The sequence below is a fragment of the Bombina bombina genome, chromosome 1 (genome assembly GCF_027579735.1).
Source record: "Bombina bombina isolate aBomBom1 chromosome 1, aBomBom1.pri, whole genome shotgun sequence".
NCBI lineage: Eukaryota > Metazoa > Chordata > Amphibia > Anura > Bombinatoridae > Bombina > Bombina bombina.
Genome location: NC_069499.1, coordinates 867,576,063 through 867,602,341, shown reverse-complemented (window position 1 = coordinate 867,602,341; position 26,279 = coordinate 867,576,063). Strand labels below are relative to the sequence as shown.

The following is a 26,279-nucleotide window of genomic DNA, read 5'->3' as shown; positions in this document are numbered from 1 at the left end:
AGAGTATATATACTAAGTAAAAGGAAATATAGTCCCTTTATTAAGTAAATGTTAAACGTGGTATTTATATCTTGTGAACCTCATGATTGTGTCAACATATAGCTACTGTGGAATGACTATAACCCCTTTCTTTAAGCCTGTGTTAAAGCTTGTGAATGTTTTTCATATTGCATTGGATTCAAACAGTTTAGTTTCAAGCGCATATATTGGCCTTTAGCCACAGTATAAAATACTCTTCTAGGATGACAACTCTTAGCATGCAAAAGGGCATTTTCAGATATATATGATTTGTTTGTTCTTTCCCAAAAGTCTATTCTTGATAGGCATCTGCAGAATTTGACAAAATAAGAAGGGAGATTCTTTAAGAACTTTAGGATTAAAAAAAAACAAATTGTCACACGGGCCGATGACAAGGGTGGCTCCGTAGTTGTTATGAATAGAACAGATTTCATCAAGGAAACAGAAAGGCAGCTTAAAAATGAACAAGATTACTGAATGCTAGCAGGTGACCCTACTAAACCCTATCTGAGACAATTGGAACATCTGTTGAATGAAGAGAGTAAAATAGGTATATTAGATTGAGACAGATTTGAATATTTATTGGTTCAGAACCCATCTATTCCCACCTTTAACCATTTACATAAAGTTCATAAATCTATTGAGAATGTCAAAGGCAGGCCTATAGTCAGTGGAATAGGTTGCCTTCTTGAACATTTGTCGGAATGGTTGGATGAAATCCTTCAGTCATTGGTATTTAACCTTCCAAGTTATTTACTTGATACCAAGCATGTGCTAGATTTGATGTCTAACATTGTTTGAAAGAATAAATACAAATGGTTGACAGTGGATGTAAATTCATTCTACTCATCAATTCCACATAACAAAGGTTTAACAGCAATAAGGTACTTCCTTGAAAAAGCATTTGGACATCATATATTGTTCTTATGTTTTACAAGTGGTTGAGTTTTTATTCAGACTACTTTAAATTTCAGGGAAATTTTTTATCTACAAAGATATGGAACTGCTATGGGGGCTAAGTTTGCCCCCTCCTATGCCAACCTGTTCATGGGTTGGTGGAAGCGGTTCCAGATATTTGGATAACAAAATATGTTCAGGGATAAGATTGTATTTTTCAAACTTTATATTAATGATCTATTGTTTATTTGGCAGGGCAACAATGTTTCAATAGTTGCCTTTATGCACTGGTTAAACGTTAATGATTTTGGATTAAAATTCACACATGAGTATAATGAGGTTAAAACTAATTACTTGGATATAACACTCAGATGAATAACAGAATCATCAATAGAAACAGAAGTATACAGAAAGTCTAAGAGGGATATTTATCAAGCCGTCAACCGCAAATACGCTGGAATTCCACAGCGTAATTGTGGCGAGCCTGATTCGACCCATTTATCAAAGCCCACAGACTGGCAAAAGTTGAAATTTGTGACGTAACATACGATCCACCCGTCTCAATCCGACACAGATCAATGCTTACGTCATTACAGATGTTCCGAATACAAATTCGGCCTTATCTGACAACTTTTGCCATTTTTCAAATTTCTAACAGGTACGCTCGACACTATTCCGGCCCAGCGTACCTGGTTTTCAATCCGCCATCCTGGAGGCCGCGGATGCCATAGTAATCATTGGGAGTCTGAAAGCAGCGAAAGCTTATGTTCGATGCTGCCAGATATCCCATTGATTTCTATGGTAGAATAAAAGTTACGTTTACACCTAACACCCTAACATAAGCCCAGAGTCTAAACACCCCTTATTTTCAAAGTGCATTTGTATGGGCATCGCCCTTAAAAGGGCATTTAGCTCTTTTTCAGCCCAAAGTCCCTAAACTAAAATTAAAACCCAACCAATAAACCCTTAAAAAAACCTAACAATAAACCCCGAAGATCCACTTACAGTTTTCGAAGACCGGACATCCATCCTCATCCAAGCGGCAGAAGTCCTCAGCAAAGCCAGCAGAAGTCTTCATCCAAGCGGGCCAAAGTCTTCCTCCAAGTGGGCAGAAGTCTTCATCTAGACGGCATCTTCTATCTTCATCCATCTGGCGCGGAGCTGCTCTATCTTCAAGACATCCGATGCGGAGCATCCTCTTCTTACGATGCCTCTTGAAGAATGAAGTTTACTTTAAATGACATCATCCAAGATGGCGTCTCTTACATTCCGATTGGCTGATAGAATTCTATCAGTCAATTGGAATTAAGGTGGAAAAAATCCTATTGGCTGGAATAGTCAATAGAATGCGAGCTCAATCCAATTGGCTGATTCCGATCAGCCAATCGGAATGTAAGAGACCCGATCTTGGATGACGTCATTTAAAGGAAACTTCATTCTTCAAGAGACGTCGTAAGAAGAGGATGCTCTGCGCCGGATGTCTTGAAGATGGAGATGCTCCGCACCGGATGAATGAAGATAGAAGATGCTGTCTGGATGGATGTCTGGTCTTCGAAAACTGTAAGTGGATCTTCGGGGGTTAGTGTTAGATTTTTTTTTAAGGGTTTATTGGGTGGGTTTTATTTTTAGGTTAGGGACTTTCGGCTGAAAAATATCTAAATGCCCTTTTAAGGGCAATGCCCATACAAATGCCCTTTTCAGGGCAATGGGGAGCTTGGTTTTTTTAGATAGGTTTTTATTTGGGGGGGTTGGTTGTGTGGGTGGTGGGTTTTACTGTTGGGGGGTTATTTGTATTTTATTTTACAGGTAAAAGAGCTGATTTCTTTGGGGCAATGCCCCGCAAAAGGCCCTTTTAAGGGCCATTGGTAGTTTATTGTAGGCTAGGGTTTTTTTTTATTTTGTGGGGGCTTTTTTATTTTGATAGGGCTATTAGATTAAAGGGCCATGATACCCACATTTTTTCTTTCATGATTTAGAAAGATAAAGCATTTTTAAACATGTTTCTAATTTACTTCTATTATCTAATTTGTTTTATCCTCTTGATATTCTTTGCTGAAAAGCATATCTAGATATGCTCAGTAGCTGCTGATTGGTTGCTGCACATAGAAGCCTCATGTGATTGGCTCACCCATGTGCATAGCTTTTTCTTCAAATAGGGATATCTAAAAAAATTAAGCAAAATAAATAATAGAAGTAAATTGTAATGTTGTTTAAATTTGTATGTTCATCATGAATCATGAAAGAAAGATTATGGGTTTAGTGGCCCTTTAAGTGTAATTAGTTTAAATATTTGATCATTTATTTTTTATTTTGTGTAACTTAGTGTTTTTTATTTTGTGTAACTTAGACCTAGATTTGGAGTTTGGCGTTAGCCGTGAAAACCAGCGCTAGAGGCTCCTAACGCTGGTTTTAGGCTACCGCCGGTATTTGGAGTCACTCAAAATAGGGTCTAACGCTCACTTTTCAGCCGCGACTTTTCCATACCGCAGATCCCCTTACGTCAATTGCGTATCCTATCTTTTCAATGGGATTTTTCTAACTCCGGTATTTAGAGTCGTTTCTGAAGTGAGCGTTAGACATCTAACGACAAAACTCCAGCCGCAGGAAAAAAGTCAGTAGTTAAGAGCTTTCTGGGCTAACGCCGGTTTATAAAGCTCTTAACTACTGTACTCTAAAGTACACTAACACCCATAAACTACCTATGTACCCCTAAACCGAGGTCCCCCCACATCGCCGACACTCTAATAAAATTTTTAACCCCTAATCTGCCGACCGCCACCTACGTTATCCTTATGTACCCCTAATCTGCTCCCCCTAACACCGCCGACCCCTGTATTATATTTATTAACCCCTAATCTGCCCCCCTCAACGTCGCCTCCATCTGCCTACACTTATTAACCCCTAATCTGCCGACCGCAAAGCGCCGCCACCTACGTTATCCTTATGTACCCCTAATCTGCTCCCCCTAACACCGCCGACCCCTGTATTATATTTATTAACCCCTAATCTGCCCCCCTCAACGTCGCCTCCATCTGCCTACACTTATTAACCCCTAATCTGCCGACCGCAAAGCGCCGCCACCTACGTTATCCTTATGTACCCCTAATCTGCTCCCCCTAACACCGCCGACCCCTGTATTATATTTATTAACCCCTAATCTGCCCCCCTCAACGTCGCCACCACCTGCCTACACTTATTAACCCCTAATCTGCCGAGCGGACCTGAGCGCTACTATAATAAAGTTATTAACCCCTAATCCGCCTCACTAACCCTATAATAAATAGTATTAACCCCTAATCTGCCCTCCCTAACATCGCCGACACCTAACTTCAATTATTAACCCCTAATCTGCCGACTGGAGCTCACCGCTACTCTAATAAATGTATTAACCCCTAAAGCTAAGTCTAACCCTAACACCCCCCTAAGTTAAATATAATTTACATCTAACGAAATTAATTAACTCTTATTAAATAAATTATTCCTATTTAAAGATAAATACTTACCTGTAAAATAAATCCTAATATAGCTACAATATAAATTATAATTATATTATAGCTATTTTAGGATTAATATTTATTTTACAGGTAACTTTGTATTTATTTTAACCAGGTACAATAGCTATTAAATAGTTAAGAACTATTTAATAGCTAAAATAGTTAAAATAATTACAAAATTACCTGTAAAATAAATACTAACCTAAGTTACAATTAAACCTAACACTACACTATCAATAAATTAATTAAATAAACTACCTACAATTACCTACAATTAACCTAACACTACACTATCAATAAATTAATTAAATACAATATCTACAAATAACTACAATGAAATAAACTAACTAAAGTACAAAAAATAAAAAAGAACTAAGTTACAAAAATAAAAAATATCTACAAACATAAGAAAAATATTACAACAATTTTAAACTAATTACACCTACTCTAAGCCCCCTAATAAAACAACAAAGCCCCCCAAAATAAAAAATGCCCTACCCTATTCTAAATTACTATGCGGGGCATGCCTCAAGAAGTTCAGCTCTTTTGCCTGTAAAAAAAAACCATACAATACCCCCCCCCAACATTACAACCCACCACCCACATACCCCTAATCTAACCCAAACCCCCCTTAAATAAACCTAACACTAAGCCCCTGAAGATCATCCTACCTTGTCTTCACCTCACCAGGTATCACCGATCCATCCTGGCTCCAAAATCCTCATCCAACCCAAGCGGGGGTTGGCGATCCATCATCCGGTGGCTGAAGAGGTCCAGAATAGGCTCCAAAGTCTTCATCCTATCCGGGAAGAAAAGGCGATCCGGACCGGCAACCATCTTGATCCAAGCGGCATCTTCTATCTTCATCCGATGACGACCGGCTCCATCCTGAAGACCTCCACCGCGGACCCATCTTCTTCCGGCAACGTCCAACTGAAGAATGACGGTTCCTTTAAGGGACGTCATCCAAGATGGCGTCGCTCGAATTCCGATTGGCTGATAGGATTCTATCAGCCAATCGGAATTAAGGTAGGAATATTCTGATTGGCTGATGGAATCAGCCAATCAGAATCAAGTTCAATCCGATTGGCTGATCCAATCAGCCAATCAGATTGAGCTCACATTCTATTGGCTGATCGGAACAGCCAATAGAATGCGAGCTCAATCCGATTGGCTGATTGGGTACATAATTACAAAGTTGCCTGTAAAATAAATATTAATCCTAAAATAGCTACAATGTAATTATAATTTATATTGTAGCTATATTAGGATTTATTTTACAGGTAAGTATTTAGCTTTAAATAGGAATAATTTTTTTAATAAGAGTTAATTAATTTCGTTAGATTAAAATTATATTTAATTTAGGGGGGTGTTAGTGTTAGGGTTAGACTTAGCTTTAGGGGTTAATCCATTTATTAGAATAGCGGTGAGCTCCGGTCGGCAGATTAGGGGTTAATAATTGAAGTTAGGTGTCGGCGATGTTAGGGAGGGCAGATTAGGGGTTAATACTATTTATTATAGGGTTAGTGAGGCGGATTAGGGGTTAATAACTTTATTATAGTAGCGCTCAGGTCCGCTCGGCAGATTAGGGGTTAATAAGTGTAGGCAGGTGGAGGCGACGTTGTGGGGGGCAGATTAGGGGTTAATAAATATAATATAGGGGTCGGCGATGTTAGGGAAGCAGATTAGGGGTACATAGGGATAATGTAAGTAGCGGCGGTTTACGGAGCGGCAGATTAGGGGTTAATAATAATATGCAGGGGTCAGCGATAGCGGGGGCGGCAGATTAGGGGTTAATAAGTGTAAGGTTAGGGGTGTTTAGACTCGGGGTACATGTTAGAGTGTTAAGTGCAGACGTAGGAAGGGTTACCGCATAGCAAACAATGGGGCTGCGTTAGGAGCTGAACGCGGCTTTTTTGCAGGTGTTTGGTTTTTTTTCAGCTCAAACAGCTCCATTGTTTCCTATGGGGGAATCGTGCACGAGCACGTTTTTGAGGCTGGCCGCTTGCGTAAGCAACTCTGGTATCGAGAGTTGAAGCTGCGTTAAAAATGCTCTACGCTCCTTTTTTAGAGCCTAACGCAGCCATTCTGTGGACTCTCAATACCAGAGTTATTTTTATGGTGCGGCCAGAAAAAAGCCGGCGTTAGTTTTTCGGGTCGTTACCGACAAAACTCCAAATCTAGCCGTTAGTGTTTTTTATTTTGTGTAACTTAGTAATTCTTTATAGTCGATTTAAATAACTTGAGTAGGGTTAGGTTTTTAAATATGTAATATAGTTAATTTAATTGTTAATTTAATGTAATTTTAGTATAATTGTTAGGGTAGGTTAATTAATAGTTTAATATAGTTTAATGTAATTTTAGTATAATAGTTAGGGTGGGTTAATTAGTAGTTTAATATAGTTTATTTTAATTCTAAAGGTAAGTTTAAATTTATTATAAGATAGGGATGAGTTAATATTTAATGTAAATTTAGTGGGTTGTTAGGTTTAGGGGTTAATAGCTTAATTTAGTTTATGGCGTTGTGGGGGGCTGGTGGTTTAGGGGTTAATAGGTTTAGTAAGTGGTAGTGATGTGGGAGGCCAGGGGTTTAGGGGTTAATACATTTATTTAGTTGCGGAGGGCTCCGGGAGCAGCGGGATAGCGGTTAATAACTTTATTAGAGTTGCGGAGGGCTCCGGGAGCGGAGGGATAGGGGTTAATAACTTTATTAGAGTTGCGGTGAGCTCCGGGAGCAGTGGGATAGGGGTTAAACATTTTAGTACAGTATAGTGGCGGTGTTTACTGACAGGGTATAAATAAAGTTGGGAAAAAAGCAGAATAGCAGAGAGATCGATGACTGTTAGTTAACAACAGTCCGCTGCTCATCGCCCCGTACCTGGTGCGTGGCTTTTTGACAACTTTTATTATAAATAAGGAGAGCGTATTCAGGTCCGCGGCCGCGATGTTAGGCGAGCACAGTTGACGACTTAATAGATAGGCCTCTAAATCTGGAAATATCCTTTTGCATGCTAAGAGTTGTCATCCTAAAAGAGTATTTCATGCTGTGACTAAAGGTGCTTGAAACTAAACTGTTTGAATCCAACACATTATGAAAAACATGCACAAGCTTTAACATAAAAGCTCAAAGAAAGGGGCTATAGTCATTTCACAGTAACTAATGCTCATAAACAAGGGTCCTCCATAAAAAGAGAGTCATCATCAAACTATTAGTCAGAGAAAGAAAGAAAAGGAGTTCCTTTTGTATCCCAGTACTTTGAACAGTATAAAGAATTTGCAACATTATTAGACGCCACTTCCCCCTGTTGGCAGCTGATGATGTAATATAATACCCCCGGGTTGCAGATTTGCCTACAAGAAATGTAAATTAATAGCTAATGAGGTTGCCTCAACTAATTTGACTACACAGCATCCAGAGGGTTCATTTTGGCTTCTCCACAAGGTCATGTTCAAATGCAATGACACTTAAAGCAAGGCATGTGAGAAGTGGGAACTTGGGGAGTGGTTCTGGTCCACACAGATAGGAGAACGCTATCAAAAGAAATCATGCATGAATTGCAGATCTACCTATGTGATCTACCTTCTCACTTGATCTGAGTGTAATCTTCAATACTTAAATTTAAAAGCATGGGAGGTTAGATCTAGGATAAGGGACCATTACTAACATCACAACAGGAACGTTAAAAAAAACAAAAAACAAACTCTGATTCAACATTTTTATATTTTTCATCAGAAACAAATACTCTAAGATGGACAGTTATTAAAAAGGTTTTTCACCCAAAAAGGGAGGGGATAGAGACAGGCTACTGAATAAAAGCAAGGGTTTTTGGATCTTTAAGCTACAGACCAGATTACCCAAAGGGTTAAACTCTGAATTTGATTTAGTTAACTTCTGGTAAATTGTGACCTTTTTTTTTTTTTTTTTTTTAAATTGCATTTATTTATTTTTTAATGCAGATTTTGTCAATTTCCATGGATCTGTTCCCCCCCCCCCCCCCTTATAGCTATATTTATTATTATTATTTCAAATATATGTTGATCTTAAAGCTACAGACCAGAATACCAAAAGGGATATACTTTGAATTTGATTTAGTACATTTTTGGTATATTGTGATCTTTTTATGCAGTTTTTGGTTGTCTAACATGGAGTCTTTACAAAAGGCTTTGTAGCCTTGTTGCTTTATTTCTATTATTTTAAATATATGTTGACACATTCCTGAGGTTCACAAGACATATACACCAAGTTTAACATTTACTTAAAGGGACACTGTACCCAAAAATTTTCTTTCGTGATTCAGATTGAGCATGACATTTTAAGAAACTTTCTAATTTACTCCTATTATCAAATTTTCTTCATTCTCTTGGTATCTTTATTTGAAATGCAAGAATGTAAGTTTAGATGCCGGCCCATTTTTGGTGAACAACCTGGTTGTCCTTGCTGATTGGTGGATAAATTCATCCACCAATAAAAAAGTGCTGTCCAGAGTACTGAAACCAAAAAAAGCTTAGATGCCTTCTTTTTCAAATAATGATAGCAAGAGAACGAAGAAAAATTGATAATAGGAGTAAAATAGAAAGTTGCTTAAAATTGCACGCTCTTTCTGAATTACAAAAGAAAAAATTTGAGTACAGTGTCCCTTTAATAAAGGGACGACTATATTTCCGTTTACTTTGCACATATACTTTTTTCATCACATGTTCTAGTCGCTAATGAATATGCACGCTATATAGTTAATAAATATGTAGATTTTATAGTTGGCAATGTGACTAACAATGCTGTTAAAGAATAGCTAACTCTGTATACATTGATGTGTGTGTAATATATTTATTATAGACATTGTATTAGCGATGCTTTTAGTTAGGGCTTTGAATACAGAGCAAGCCGAAACGCATCATCCGCTTTGTGCAAACACTTGTTTATGCAATTATTTCCCATTTATGGATTTTTAATGGATCAATAAAAGTCAAGTTTTATTTACTGATTGTTTGTGCTTAATTTATGGAGATTTATGAAGCTATATTTTGTCAAGGCTTTCAAATAAATAACTATATATACTAAATACTTAATTAACTAATTAAATATAGATTTTGTTTTACTCCTAATTATAAAATAGATAACATTAAAGTGCCATTGCATAAAGGGACATGAAACCCAAAATTTTTATTTCATGATTAAGATAGAACATACAATTTAAAAAAAAAAAAAAGTTTCTAAATTACTTCTTTTATCAAATTTGCTTTGTTTTCTTGTTATCCCTAGTTAAAAAGCAGGGAAGTAAGTTCAGGAGTGTGCATGTGTCTTCAGCACTATATGGCAGCAGTTTTGCAACAATGTTGTACATTAGCAAGAGCACTAGACGACAGCACTATTTCCTGTCATGTAGTGCTCCGTCCAGACATGTGCACGTTACCTATCTAGATATCTCTTCAACAAAGAATAACATGAGAACAATGCAAATTTGATAATATAAGTAAATTGGAAACTTTTTTAAATTGTATTTTCTATGTGAATCATGAAAGAAAAAAATTTGAGTTTCATGTCCCTTTAAGCAATGGCATTTTAATGTTATCAATTTTATGGAGATTTATAAAGATATATTTTGTGTCAAACCTTTCAACTAAATAAAAACTACTTTAATTATATTTAGAAATTTGTTTTACTTCTAATCATAAAAATTGCTTAATTTGTGTTATGTTAGTAATTATTTTATGTTTTCTTTATCAGTTTGTGCTGATTACCAGAAGAAGTTAAAGTGCACAATATCTGCTCAAACTCAGTTCCTTAGCACCTATGATGGGGCAGAAAATGTGTGCCTTGAAGACATTTACATTGATAGTGTTCTGGAATTATCAGTGAATTCAAACACTTCAACATCTATGCAAAGTTCCCAGAATCCTATGGGGTTCCACGACATTCTGAATTCACAAGGGATTATTAATAAAAATGCTGATACAATACTTGTACTTGGAGATGCAGGAAGTGGCAAAAGCACATTGCTTCAGCAAATACATAATCTATGGGCTGAAGGTAAAGCATTCCACAGTTTCGCCTTCATTTTCCCATTTAGTTGTCGAAGGTTGCGTTGTATTGGAAAAGAAGTGTCTTTAAAAACATTGTTATTTGAACACTGCTGCTGGCCCGACAATAACCAAGAAGATATATTTAAGTTTATATTAGACAATCCAAGACAAGTTCTCATTACGTTTGATGGATTTGATGAATTTAAGTTTAACTTCTCTGAAGATGAGAAACATTGTTCTCCAACTAACCTTACAAGTGTAAAAAGTGTTGTTTTTAATTTGCTCCAAGGTAACCTAATGAAGGATTGCATAAAAATACTAACCAGCAGACCAAATGCTATCACAACCAATATGCGGAACTATATTCAAAAAGAAGTCAACTTGAAAGGATTTTCAGTGGAGGGAATAGAGATGTTTATGAAAAAACGTCACAATGACCCAAAGACATTCAGAGAAATAATTAGTCTGGTAAAGGCCAACTCTTCACTCCTCAGTTTGTGTCACATTCCTGTTTTCTGTTGGATAGTCTCAAGATGCCACAAGGAGCTTATTCTCAATGGTTGTAGTTCTCCTCAGACTATGACTGATATGTATATTCTAGCGCTACAACATTTTCTACAACGTATGTCTCTCAAAAAGAAGTTTGCGGAGAATATTCTTAAGAAGAGGTTTAATTCCATTAGACACTTAGGGAAGCTAGCTCTTCATGGCCTGTGCCATGGCTTATATGTCTTTTCAGATCAGCAAATTGTTGATTCAGAGGTCAATGAAGATGATATCTCTTTGGGATTTCTTGTCCTCTCTAAAAACTTCTCCATGGGCATAAGCTTGCCTACTCAACATTATGAATTTTTACATATTACATTTCAGTGCTTCTTTGCAGCATTGTATGTTGCAATGACTGACCATGTAGCTGCTTCTTCTCTTCACAAGTTTTTTTACTGGACCAAAAAGCCAACACGACATCCCGTTGTACAATTTTGCGTGTTCCTAAAGAATGAGCTCTTGCTAAAAAAGATTGAGAAGCAAAATCTTCAGATCACTGCCAGCTTTATTTCCGGATTGTTCTCGGAGAGACTTTACAAACTGCTGAATGATTCATGGAAGCCGACAAAATTGCCAGCAAAGCTTGTAGCCATTAAAAAGTGTTTGACTAAAGGTCTCAAAAAACACTTCAAATCAATACCACCTGCTGTAGAGGGTGAGAAAAAAAGCATGCATGCAATGCCAGAGTTTGTCTGGCTCTTAAAGTGTATATATGAGATGCAAGACTGCAGTCTAGCAAAGAAATCAGTTGAAAGACTAGAGGTGGACCATTTAAAGGTAACCTACTGTGGTGTGGGTCCAATAGAATGTACAGCACTAGCTTTTGTGTTGAAACATTTGAAGAGCACCATTGGCATACAACTGGATCATAATTCCATTGGTGACGCAGGAATCGAGCAGTTGATCCCTTGTCTTCACATTTGCAAGTCTTTGTAGTAAGTGTGTTTGTTATGACCAGGGTAATGGTTTGAATGTTAAATAAGCCACTCATATGGCAGCATATTAACTGTGTAGCATTTTGTTGCTGACCTCTGTTTTATTTTCCTTCAATTGTGTTTTATTTGAGAAGTAACAGTTTATATTTTTAATAGATCAATTAACTAACCAAGTATCCTTTAAGATCATTATACAATATAAGAATATTTTTTTTATAAAACATACAAGTCAAGCAATTGTATATATATATATATCTGTCACAGTACAGTAATAAGCCAATCATCTACATTTTTGGGGAACAAACCCCTACATACATGTAAATACAATGGTATATCAATAAACATAAACACCATTGGCTTCAGTAAACATATTAATCTGTCAAAGTACAATAATAAGCCAGTCATCTAATAGTTGGGTAACAAACCCCTACATACATGTCAATATAGTTGTATAGGAATATACATGAACATCATTGGCTTCAGCATACCCATTAATCTGTTGGAATTCAGTAATAAGCCAGTCATCTAACATTTGGTAAGCAGACCTTTAAATCTCCCTTTTTCCCTCATAGGTAGCTTAGGCCACTTTTGGACCTCAGTTATCACATCTCTCTATATTGAGGGTTTTTATTTGACACAGGTCCCTTTTGGACCTGTATATTCGATTATTAAGCAGAGGGCTAAAACTTCCAAAAATTTTATGTAGCCATTAGATACAAGCTAGGCCTCCCCAGGAGACTAAAAGTAATGAGTCTCATTATGCGCTCTAAATTTTATATGTAGCTGGTTGAATTGAAGAGCCTGAAACATAATAGGGCCACAAGTGATGATAGGACTTTACTCTGGATCTCTAAATACTCCAAAGAAACTTAGGGGGAAAACATCCCACGTGTTCTATCCCGGCCGCAGACAGTACATCAAGGCTGCAAAAAACTATGGGGTAGAGAGACCCAGCAAGATAAATTCATACAGTCAGATCCTGTGGTAACTTTAGTGCAATAAGATACAAGCTTCCTGTTCAACACTGGACCTGACAAGGGTACAATTATATCAAATCTGGCTTAGGCAAGCTGCCAGCTTTGTAAGCTCACTAAAATGTCAGCTAACAACTGCAAACCTAGAGAGGCCTCCGCTACCAACTAAAGAAGATTAGTAAAAGGCTACATATGAAATAGTATTATATTAAGGCTAAGAAGACAAACTTGGAAAATTGCAGTATAACAAGGCGCAGATATTTAACATAATTAATGTAGTGCATGAATATAACTGTATAATGCACAAAAGGTGACATTTAGGCATAAAGAATATATTTTATGTTAACCATAGGAGTGATCTTAGAAGCATATTAAGAAAATAAGTGCTGCACCAAAAATTCACGTCTGATCAAGGCTATATAACCAGAAAATAAAGAAGCTGTTCTCACAAATATATTATCAGAGGGAGATAAAAGTTCCAGCACAGCAATAGGGTATAATACCACATATGTCCCATACAGTCATTACTCCCTCGTTACCAGACTTTGCATGAAGGTATAGGTATATCCTCCATGTCAGGCATCATTGAAGAGCCTTCCACAGAGTCTGATAAACCTGGCAGCTGTCATATTGTCCTCATTGTAAGTTCCTACCCGACCCCAGCTCTCACAACCACCAGCGGATAGAGGGCCTCATTGCCTAGAGAATTCTCTCTTATAGGACCGACGTCAGCAAACAGTGGGATCGCCCCTCTTTCATCTAGCTCAGGGTGTCAGGGATCAAAGAGGCGAGTGAGCGGTCGGGAAACCACCCCGCTCCCTTCCAAAGTTAGTAGCAAGTCTTGCTGCCGCTGCGCCCAGCCACCATCCCACCTAGCAGTCTCGGCATGGCACACAGGAGCCGGTCGCCTGGCCACAAAAGCTGTAGATTGTTCCCTCGTAGTAGGTAGAAGATGTTTCACCACACACTCTCCCAAATCTAGGCTAGGGGGGCATCTTGAGATATGTCTTGCTGCGTTTCTGTGCTCTCCTCCTCAATCTCAGACATCTCCAAGCCTGAACACCATATGGCTGATGTATGATCTGTAGTCCCCCAATTATCGCTGTGTTGTGCAGTAGAAATAATTGTAAGCGATCAATCCTCTCTCATATCTTCCTTTCTCGGTCTTTCAATAAAGCCTGTATTAGGGTAAGTAACTCCTCCATGATACAAAAATTATTAAGAGAACTTCATATGTTCTCTCTGTACCTTCTCTAGGAGAGCCGCCAAGGTTCTCAACGGTCCAGTCTGAAAGACTTGCAGTATAAAAGTGAAAATATAAATCCCATTCGATCCAGTAAACTCTCCTCTTTAAAAAGGTATATAATTCAGTGGTGGATGGCTTACACAAATCTTGATTACACAACGGAATGTAAATTCTTAAGCAGAGTCTTCAGTTTAGCGACCATCTTGGGCCAGAGCCCGGACATGCCCCCCACAATATAAGAATAATTTTAATTTACATTAAATTATTTTATCACACAATATATTTACAGGATCTTTACAGAACAATTGTATGTAATATAATTTGGTAGATGGAACTATTTCTACTAATAGGTGAACTACTTGTGGCACGTCACTTATCAATTGTGTTTTGGGTAACGGGATGAAAAGAAAAGAGGTATTGCTAGGCATCTATAATTTACTGGAGATAGGTCCATCTATCAAATCAAAGTAGTGACTTTACTATTGACTAGAGATGCCACTTTTTTTGGAAAAAAAATGGACAATTGCTAATTAACTCCAATTTGTATAAATATGTATTCAGCATCTCTCATAATCTAAAGATAAAATGATTGAAGATGTTTCACCTTAACATGGGCCTTATTTCTGAATATTAAATACTATACCAATATTTTATACAAAGAATTCCAGTAAAATATGAGCTGGGCAACAACCTTACTAATGACTGCATATTTGGAGATCAGGTCAAAAAGTTCAATAAGAAAGGTACATTTATTTAACATTAGGATGTCCCTTTAAATCTAATCAATAACGCTGGGTTATTTTGAGGGGTATGTGATCCCTTCACATTACCCTGGTCTAAGGTTGTAATAAACATATGAGACAAAAATAATCTTTACAAAAATTAAATATGCCACTGATAATGGAGAGTTGTTGGAGAACAAAGGTGATTTTCTGTTTAGTGTCTACACCGGTTTGCTGTTGAAATGTTCTAATACTGGTTGCCATAACGATAACTTATTGTATTTAAATGTGTCCAGTCCACTAGCATGTAACCTACCACATTATGAAGTTGAACATTGCTGCACTAGGCCAACCCAAGTTGAACTGATATTTTGTCATCGTTAGTTGCTATTTAACATGTGATAGGTGGCTGACTGAAATACCTGACTTTTCTGTTTTTAGCTTGAGAGACAACAATATATCTGATAAAGGAATCTGCAGGTTACTGGAGCAAGCTGTATACTGGGAGAACTTCCAAAAGATTGCGTGAGTATTAATGAAATAGATGCAAAGTCATTAACTTGTTTACTCTTCAGTTTATTACAATAAGGACACACCTGTTTCTTTCTACATAACAGTTACATACAAATCAGGTGCATTTAGTTTCACTGATTGGATCTTTGCATTGTTTCTTAAAGGGATATGAAACCTAAAAATGTACTTATGGATTCAGACAGAACATACCATTTAAAAAAAGTTTTCAATTTGTTTCTTTTATCCAATTTTCTTTGCTATTATGTTATTCTTTGTTGAAGAAATACCTAGGTAGGTTTCTGAAGCACTACATGACAGAAAATAGTGCTGCCCTCTAGTGCTCTAGCAAATGGTTAACATTCTTGCAAAACTACTTTGGTATAGTGCTCCATACATGTGCACACTCCTGAGCTTAGGTACCTGCTTTTGAACAAAACATACCAAGAAAACGAAGAATATTTGATATTAGAAGTAAATTACAAAGTTGTTTAAATTTCGGAATCATAAAATAAAATTTTGTGGTTTTATGCCCCATTAAAGGGAACCATAACACCTGCTTCAAATATTCTAAACTAACTTGTTCTAATAGTGCAAAATAAACTAACTAACAATTATGAATGCAGTCTTCATCTTTTTATTCTGTTGTAGAAAACCAGCTTCATAATTTAAACAGCTTAATCTGCAGCCTAGCACTTGCTATGTAAGCTGCCATGTTATAATGTGCGTTCTACATCAGTACTGTAGGTCACGTGACTCACACGGCACCTTCTATTTCTAATGCTGAGGAAGCAGAGCATGACTGTAGTGTCTAAGACGAACGGTTTCAGGCACTGCTATGATTATAAATACCAAGAGCAGGGGAGGAAGGGGAGGGAGACTCCTGAGACTGTGAGTAACTTAGATGAATGCAGATGTTTCTTTTTACATTTATATCTGCAGCAAGAGTTTGCGTTCTGTCCCCGGAGCCTTTCTTCCCCCTGTGCATTCCTCTCCCCCTCCCACTTCCTTCCTTGCTCTTGGTATTTATAATTATAGCAGTATCTGATACCGTTCTTCTCAGACACTGAACGTGATCACTCTGCTTTATCAGTGTTAGTAATAGAGGAAGGTGACATTTTTGTCACATGACCCACTGTAGTTGAAAGTAATTGCCAATATGGCAGCATACATAGCAGATTGTAGTCTGCAGATTAACATTCAAATTATAAAGGTGTTTTCTGCAACAGAATGCAGTAAATTGGTGACCACACACAGAATTGTAGTTAGTTTATTTTGCATAATCAGAAAAAGTTAGTTAAAAACATTTCAAAGCAGGTGTTATGGTTCCCTTTAACTGCAACATTCTTGTTCCTTTTAAAGTCTGGCTTTATGGGAGAATATTATAGTCATATAGTGAGCTTGATATTTGCACTCCACTCAGTAATACCAGCGCATGTGTTTGCACTGCCTGGAAGCCAAGCGCTCACGAGAGCGCGCTTCCATAGGCTCCAATGGAAGTCTCATTTTTATGCCAGCAGCTACGGCAAACCACCTATAGCAGCTCAGAGGGGCAAATCGTGCATCGATGGGCAGCAGTAATTAAATATATATGCATATGCTTATATACATATATATTTGTGTCCAATTACCAACAGTGACCGCACCACCTACAATATGCTCAGGCACGAGATAGAGTCTGGTCCTTGACTCAATAATACTATAATATAAATAAATCCCAGCCAACGAGTCTTAGAAATCTTTCAACAAAGGATTTTAATTGTATATGTTACTTCACACTGTACAATAATGAATCAGGAAAGTCTTAATGTAAACTCACTCAGATCCACACATACCCCATCCACCATACATATCCGTACCATACATAAATAGAATCCTGAAACAGTAAAAATAAAAACTGAAAAATCAACAATTGTTACAACATAAATTAATAACCATAAATTAATAACCATAACACCCCCAGGGCGTCCCCAGGGGGTGAAGACCAGCACCACCTGTATTCAAAAATAATAATAGAAAAACTGTTCAGCCTTTGCACAAATCAGGAAAGTTCTTCATATGTAAAGATGTAGCAGACAATAGATCCGAGATATTGAAAAAATGAATGGATATAGGCCATCTCACTCTGTTCCGGTTATTTCATGAATGACCATATACTCTTATGATGCTTCTAGGATCTTGTTATATCTTTGACATATTGTTGTATTGCAGTCCAAAGCTAATAGAAAATTGCTACAAATATTTGTAATCCTCGATTTGCAAGTCACAGAGAGACAAAAGCACATGAGACACTTGTTGTAACTTGAAACATATATTTGCAAAAGTATTAAATGTGATAATATCGTTACTGTGCATATACATGTCACTCCATGAGCTAACGTGTGAATGGCCACAATATCTTGGTGTAATTGGCTGTGTTAAAAGGAGATATACATGCAGTACCGGTTCAACCTCACACCCTTTAAACTTCACTCACAGTGTATTAACTATCTCAGCATTAAAAGTTCCGCTCTCGAGTTCTGTACATTGCCCAGATACAAAGTTCAAACTTCAGATACCTTGTATTGCTCGAATAATTTCCAGGATCTCAAATGCAGCTTGGGCCAGTAGAAAATAGCAAGTAACAGTGTTACCTTAGACGTCATATGCTTGTATGCCGGGTACTACTGTGAGACTTGTCACCGACGTTCCCTTCAGTGTGGAAATGGACCGTTGTTGAGTTGCTCCAATCTCAACTACTGTGCCAAAACCGTTTACCGTTACCCTGAAATGTGGCTCAAACAGCACAAACATGAACAGGTGATAGCGTCTTAGTGATTCTGACGTGCGTTTCGGGACTCCGCCCCTTTCTCAAGGAATATACAGGTAATTGTGTGAAGGTGCTATTTAAACCGTTATTGCTTCATACCTATTGGATACTCGAATTCACACCCCCAAAAAACATCACACTCCATTTACTCACGTAACATTCATTCATTATTTGTATGGAAACCCGGATCTGTATACAGCTCACGAATAATATGTACAAGATGAAAAGAGACTACTAAAAAACACTTAATTTACTCATATTTGTAGTAACCTATAATATTCCTATCTAATTTATATTTATAAGGGATACTAAATCTCACTCCCATGTGACAGCCGCACAAGGCACGCTGCTTCCTATTGAAAATATATAACTACAATGTAAGAAAAAACATATAATTGTAATGTAAGAACCCAGAGTATCTTATCAGGACCCCACCATTCCACATAAACAGGGTAGACTTGGGAATTGCCTAATCTTCCTACCATATTCTGATTATCTTTAAATATTTGTTATACGAGCCAGCACTTTCAACTGAAAACAGGCGTAGCCCAGGGTATTTCATGAGGGCACAGACATCCTCACATTAACAGAGTAACTGACTCCATTTCTAAAAAAAAATAATAATATGTAAAAAAATATGTATTGAAGAAGAGAGAAAATTTGCAGCCTTATTTAAAGAAACAGTACCTCCATAATTCTGCAGCGATTATGTAAGTAATCATTTTTATATTAGCTTAACAGGATCGTACCCAGATACAAATTTTAGTCGTATTAAAATCAATTAGGACCGTTCAAGATTTCACAAAAATCCTCTTGGATAGTGCTTGAATTATATGGTTATAACTAATTTATTCGTATCCATTCCAGAGATACCTTTATATATTTAAGAAAAAAGAAAAATTGCAGCTTTATTTAAAGAAACAATACCTGCATGGTTCTGTTCTGCATAGATTATGATTATTGCAAATAATCATGTTAATATTAGTGGGATCGTACCCAGATATAAGTTCTCATCGTATTAAGGTCAATTAGGACCACTCAGGACTTAACAAAAAATCCTCTTGGATAGTGCTTGGATTATATGGTTATAACTGATTTATTCGTATCCATGCCAGAGATACCCTTATATGTGATCATCATATATACACTTTTGATTCCATCCCTCACATATCGGGTTATTTAAATGAAATTGCCCCAGGAGATATCTCTATTGAGACCTTTAGGGACCATAGTATCTAGTCTCCTGATCCACTGGGCCTCTTTCTTGAATAATAATTTTTGTCTATCTCCACCTCTACATAATGGGAGTACCCCATCTACAATTTGAAACCTCGACTGGCTTTTATTACACCAAGATATTGTGGCCATTCACACGTTAGCTCATGGAGTGACATGTATATGCACAGTAACGATATTATCACATTTAATACTTTTGCAAATATATGTTTCAAGTTACAACAAGTGTCTCATGTGCTTTTGTCTCTCTATGACTTGCAAATCGAGGATTACAAATATTTGTAGCAATTTTCTATTAGCTTGGGACTGCAATACAACAATATGTCAAAGATATAACAAGATCCTAGAAGCATCATAGGAGTATATGGTCATTCATGAAATAACCGGAACAGAGTGAGATGGCCTATATCCATTCATTTTTTCAATATCTCGGATCTATTGTCTGCTACATCTTTACATATAAAGAACTTTCCTGATTTGTGCAAAGGCTGAACAGTTTTTCTATTATTATTTTTGAATACAGGTGGTGCTGGTCTTCACCCCCTGGGGACGCCCTGGGGGTGTTATGGTTATTAATTTATGGTTATTAATTTATGTTGTAACAATTGTTGTGTTGCAACAATTGTTGATTTTTTCAGTTTTTATTTTTACTGTTTCAGTATTCTATTTATGTATGGTACGGATATGTGTGGATCTGAGTGAGTTTACATTAAGACTTTCCTGATTCATTATTGTACAGTGTGAAGTAACATATACAATTAAAATCCTTTGTTGAAAGATTTCTAAGACTCGTTGGCTGGGATTTATTTATATTATATATATTTGTGTGTTTATATGTGTATATACGCATATTAACACATAAATATATATGCATATACATATATATTTATAGAGAAAAACAGTCCCCCACTGACCTCCATGTAAAGGCACTTTAGGTGCCGTTTTTGTCCCACCCCACATCCCCTCATTTTAACCCATTATAACAGCTTTGTGCCATTTATAATTCTTATTTATTTTGGGGGGCAATTGGTGCAACCTTTTTTGTAAACCAGAGGTCTGATATCTGGTTTATGAATTCTAGCTTTAAGGGGTCAATTTATGTAGGGCCGAGCAGACATGATCCGATATAGCGGACCATGTCCTCTACACAACGATAAATGCCGACAGCATACGCTGTCGGCATTTATCTTTGCACCAGCAGTTCTTGTGAACTGCTGGTGCAATACCGCCCCCTGCAGATTTGCGGCCAATCAGCTGCTAGCAGGGGATGCTGTCCGCAACCTCCGAGGTGGCAGACGAGTTAAAGAGCAGCGGTCTTAGGACCGCTGCTTCTTAACTTCCGCTTCAGGCAGACCTGAAGCGGAGTGGGTCGGAAGCAGCATCCGCTGCTTCATAAATCGACCCCTATGTGTAAAAGTGAGCTTGCGGTAGCATTAACCAGCCACTTTACGGGCGCATGTTAAGATATCGCCTCATTTGTAATCTAGCCCTAAGTGTATATTCTTGTAATTTGCATGCATTTGTTTTGAGCCCTATAGCATATATTACATATGCACATATGCCTGTACCTGCTGATCATGCACACATTGCAATGAGAGCTAAACAGATCTTCTGATGTAGTGAGAGCTAAACAGATCTGATGATGTAATGAGAGCTAAACAGATCTGATCACGTAATAAGAGCTAAACAGATTTGATGATGTAATGATAGCTAAACAGATCTTATGATATAATGAGAGCTAAACAGATCTGATGATGTAATTATAACTAAACAGATCTGATGATGTAATTATAACTAAACAGATCTGATGATGTAATTATAACTAAACAGATCTGATGATGTAATGAGAGCTAAACAGACTGATGATGTAATTATAACTAAACAGATCTGATGATGTAATGAGAGCTAAACAGATCTGATGATGTAATGAGAGCTAAACAGATCTGATGATGTAATGAGAACTAAAGACATCTGCTGATGTAATGAGAACTAAATAGATCTGATTATGTAATGAGAACTAAATAGATCTGATTATGTAATGAGAACTAAATAGATCTGATGAGGTAGGATTCTCTGTGCAGTTCAGACAATAGGCTAGAGGCTGGTGGGATTGGCCAGAGGCATTGTTGTAAATAAGAGATCATGTTCTAAATTCATTTAGCATTGCTTCTCCTATGTTTTCCACAGTTGCGTTAGTTGGGTGTTCCTGGCAGCAACATCTATAGTTTTATGAGGTGCCCAATACATGATATCCCAGACATCAAACAAACAACTAACAACATGGAAAAACAATAATTACAAGCACAAAATTTGGAAACGCTTGCAAAACGGTTTGTGTAAATGTTTGTAATTGTAAAATATTCACATCTGTTTTGTTATGGCGAAATAGTGTCGCTGGATAGTAGGAACGGTGTCTTGATAGGCTGTTGACATTCTGGGGTTTTCTAGAAGCATGCTCTGCATGCAGAATTCATTGCCCGTGTGAAGTTTTCCACCTCCCATTCATGTCTCATTATTTCAAATCTGAGGTTCTATTGTTTTTATGTTTATTGTATTTTATTTTTTAAAGGGATGTGAAACCCAAATTTTTTCTTTCATGATTCAGATGGAGTGTACAATTTTAAACAACTTTCCAATTTATTTCTATTATTTAATTTTCTTCCTTCTCTTGGTATCCTCCTGCTTCAAGGTTTATCTGGGAAAGCTCAGGGGCAGCAAAGAACCTAGGTTCTAGCTTGCTGATTGGTGGATGCATATATATACCGATTTTCATTGGCTCACTCATATGTTCAGTCGGCAATCAGTAGTTCATTCAACAAAGCATACCAAGAGAACGAAGAAAAATTGATAATAGGAGTAAATTAAAAAGTTGCTTAAAATTGCATGCCCTGTCTGAATCAGTAAAGAAACAAAATTGGGTTTCATATCCGTTTAACTGTTTTCAACTTTTCTTTTTTGTCTATGTTATTGTAGACTATTTTTTATATTGTGATTTTATTGTTGTTTAAATTAGTTTGTTTAAAGTTTTGAAGGCATTTCATGATGGCAGTATCCTAGAAAGTAGAATTTGTTCTGTGCACCGTCAGTTGAACGGTTACGAGATAGGCCCTGCTTCATTAATGTAATGGAGAGTCACTCACAACTCGTGGTTTTGATAGTAAGCAGGTACAAATCTTAATGAATTCTGCAACTTTTAAATCGCAGCAAACTTTTTCCCACCAGATATTAGTTTTACTAACAGGTCCTATTAAATCTAGACCATTGTGTAGAGTTGAGAGCAGGTCAACAAAATGTTTTTTTGTTTTGTTTTAATTTCTACATTTGCAGAAACTCCGATTTATCAAAGGGCTTGCGGACCTGATCCGACACTGCGGATCAGGTCCGCAAGACCTCGCTAAATGCGGAGAGCAATACGCTCTCTGCATTTAACATTGCACCAGCAGCTCACAAGAGCTGCTGGTGCAACGCCGCCCCCTGCTGACTCGCGGTCAATTGGCCGCCAGCAGGGAGCTGTCAATCAACCCGATCGTATTCGATCGGGTTGATTTCCGGCGATTCCTGTCCGCCTGCTCAGAGCAGGCGAACAGGGTTATGAAGCAGCGGTCTTTAGACCGCTGCTTCATAAGTTGTGTTTCTGGCGAGTCTGAAGACTCGCCAGAAACACGGCCCTTCAAGCTCCGTACGGAGCTTGATAAATGGGCCTGTTTGACTTTAATTATATCCCTTTTTGTTTCACTTTTTGGGCAGGTCAGAAAGCTTATCTTAACTATAATAATATAAAAGAACTCAATAAACTATATTGTTTTTTTCATGTAAAAGCTATGTCAAAGCTGGTTAAAACTGATTTTGAAACTAACAAGAAATGCATCTTTAAAGGGACATGAAATCTAAAACTTCCTTTATGATTCAGAATATACCATTTTAAACAACTTTTCAGTTTACTTCTATTATCTAATTTGCGTAGTTCTCTTGGTGTCTGTTGAAAAGCATACCTAGGTAGACACAGGAGCTGGGAACTAGCTGCTGATTGGTAAATGCACATATATGCCTCTTGTCATTTACTGATGTGTTTAGCCAGCTCTCAGAAGTGCATTGCTGCGCTTTCAACAAAGGATAACAAGATAATGAAGCAAAAGTGATAATTGTAAAATGGAAATTTGTTTAAAAATGTATGATCTGTCTGAATCATGAAATAAAATGTTGTTGTTTTATGTCCCTTTAAGCACAACTCATCCCTAGAGACAGATTGCTAACTGGCTAATAAAGACAACTCCTACACTTTCAGTATAATGGTGACGAGCATAAAAAAAAAAAATTCAGGATAGGAACATCCATTTTTCAAAAACACAACACATTTTCTTTCTCCTCAACAATCAGAGCAGTTTGAGTTTGTCTCTTGGTTGCCCAGGGAAAGCATTCGTGTTGTCTGGAGATGTGGTTGGGCATACACGGCGCTCCTCTGATGTGGTCAGCCTGGGCGTTATTTGACAGTTCATGGATGTGGTCGGCCATATTTGGGATGATATATTGGTAAGTATGGTCCACAGGGCAGGGTGTTTCTGGGCAGAATGTAAATGTCCCTGAAAACAGGACTAGACTAGAGAATGAAAATGCAGAGAAGAATAGCCCGGATTGCAATTAAGGGTTAAGGCCCTGTAAGAGTGGGATGCTTCGTGCAACATTGTTGCAGTTTGAAAGGGGTAGCTTACCTGTAGTATAAGTAAGCAGGTCGCGTAGGCTTGGGCCTCTTCTTCATGTTTTGCTGCCACTGGAGAAGTTCACCCGCACTCCCAGCCCTGAGTCTTTGTTAGCAATCAATTAGTCATCATTAGGGTGACTTAGTAGCTTAGCGATCACAGGGTTAATCTATCTAGAGAACAGACGACCAAGCCTATAAATTGTTACACTTCCCTCTTGATGGTCTTGCTGGTCGACTTGATTTTCTAGGGCCCATAAGTTCAGCATGTGTTTTCACACCCAAGTTGGGCGGTTGGTCTGGCCCCTGGCGGCGACAGGTTGAGTGAGTGACAGCCATTGTGGAGGAAGCAACGTCAGCAGGTGCGGGCCTGGTGAAACTTCTCCACCTCGAGCGGCCGAAAAACCTGTGGTATAACCTGTCAATCTCGAAGCATTGTAGCTAAGCTCCGCCCCACTTTGCCTTTCAGCCCCGGGTCTAGACCAGCTTAACAAGGGTATCATATGGTTAGGGTTGATTGCCGTCGATTGTTGGTTTATTCTTTAACTAATAACAAAATACTGTTAATAAAGTTGACCTAGCGGTCTTTACCCAACTATTGTGTGTTGTGTGTTTTTATTGTTGTATTTATGGTTATGCTAGTTTGGTTAACAGCAGCAGAACAAAAGCTAGGGCATTTCATCCCTTAAGCATTGGGAAGGAAAGCTGAGCAGATTTCTTAAACAAGAGTGATTGCTGCACTTGGGAATTCTGCATTTTGAAATGCTTTAGATGCCCTGTTAAGAGTACGTGGGAACTGGCGTTACGAAGCACTTGACTATTATATAAATAAGGCAACTATAGTGGCTAGACAGATTTTTTTTTTGTGTGTGTGTAATACATTTGAATAGGGCATCATTTCTGCTAAATCAGTTAAATTAAACTAGCATTACTTACTTAATAACATTTTTATTTTTAAATCTTGCCTTACTGCTCCTGCTCTCCTGTGATGTCTTACAGCCATATGTCAGAGCTCCCAACTGTCCCACATATTGCAGGGATTTCACCATTTGATAGCTGTGCCCCTCCTGCCCTATTTCCTTTGCAAAGCAAAACCAAGAACTGCTTGACTCCTCCCAAACTTTACTTTCGGCATACCCAATTACCGCCCATAGTACACCTTTGACTCCACCCTTCCTGCCAAAGCTCCACTCACAAAACACTCACAGACCTACCTCCCAATTCCAGAAAGCCTCCACAAATTGTTGGGGAAGTATGATACCCACTAAAGTTTATTATTATCATGCAGTTTATTTCTTTTGTAATATGTTACTTTATTTATTATTTTTTTCTAAATAATCAGTGAAAGTAAATGAAGAGGTCAACAACAGCATTGTGAGAATATAAATAAAGCCACATATTAGTTAGGGATCAGATTACATATTCATATTGTGTGTTCTTATTTCTGTTTTGCGTTGATGTTTCAGATTATTCAATAACAAACTGACCGATGAATGTGCGGAATCCTTTGCAAATTTGTTACAGCAAAAACAGAATTTCCTTTCCATAAGGTAATGTAATGAAAAGTGTCACTATAGAATGGGCAGATGCATTTTTCAATTTATAGAATGTATCTCTGGTTAAATAAATGAACTAGTCCATCAGAATGTCCATGCAATAACCTCTTATGTCATGGGTGGATTTTTGTTTTGCTTTCTAAGCAATTCCAAAACATACGAAGAGCGTTGTTTGAATTTGAAAAATATTAATTAATAAAATAAAATAAATTAGATTTTTTGGGGGTCTGGATATACTTTTAAGTATTCAAAAGATGTATATGTTCAATGCAAAAGTAAAACAAGGCAGCTAAGCAAAGGACAGTAAACATCTTGTAATTATAACACTTTCACTGCAAAAACATAATTTATGTAAGAATTTACCTGAGTGATAAATTAATGTCTTTCATATTGGCAAAAGTTCATGAGCTAGTGACATATGGGATATACAATCCTACCAGGAGGGGCAAAGTTTCCCAAACCTCAAAATGCCTACAAATACACCCCTCACCACACCCACAATTCAGTTTAACGAATAGCCAAGTAGTGGGGTGATGAAGAAAGGAGTAAAAAGCATCAACAAAGGAATTTGGAAATAATTGTGCTTTATACAAAAATATCATAACCACCATAAAAAGGG

At 37.4% G+C, this 26,279-nt stretch overlaps 1 protein-coding gene across 1 annotated transcript in view; it reads left to right on the top strand.

Annotated features, from left to right (window-relative positions):
- NOD2 (nucleotide binding oligomerization domain containing 2) overlaps positions 1–26,279 on the top strand; it is a 241,511-nt gene that overhangs the window by 142,725 nt on the left and 72,507 nt on the right. The window contains exons 4-6 of the mRNA XM_053699516.1: positions 10,135–11,911; positions 15,295–15,378; positions 25,571–25,654. Coding sequence (XP_053555491.1) covers positions 10,135–11,911; positions 15,295–15,378; positions 25,571–25,654 — 1,945 coding nt within the window. The remainder of the gene's footprint in view (positions 1–10,134; positions 11,912–15,294; positions 15,379–25,570; positions 25,655–26,279) is intronic.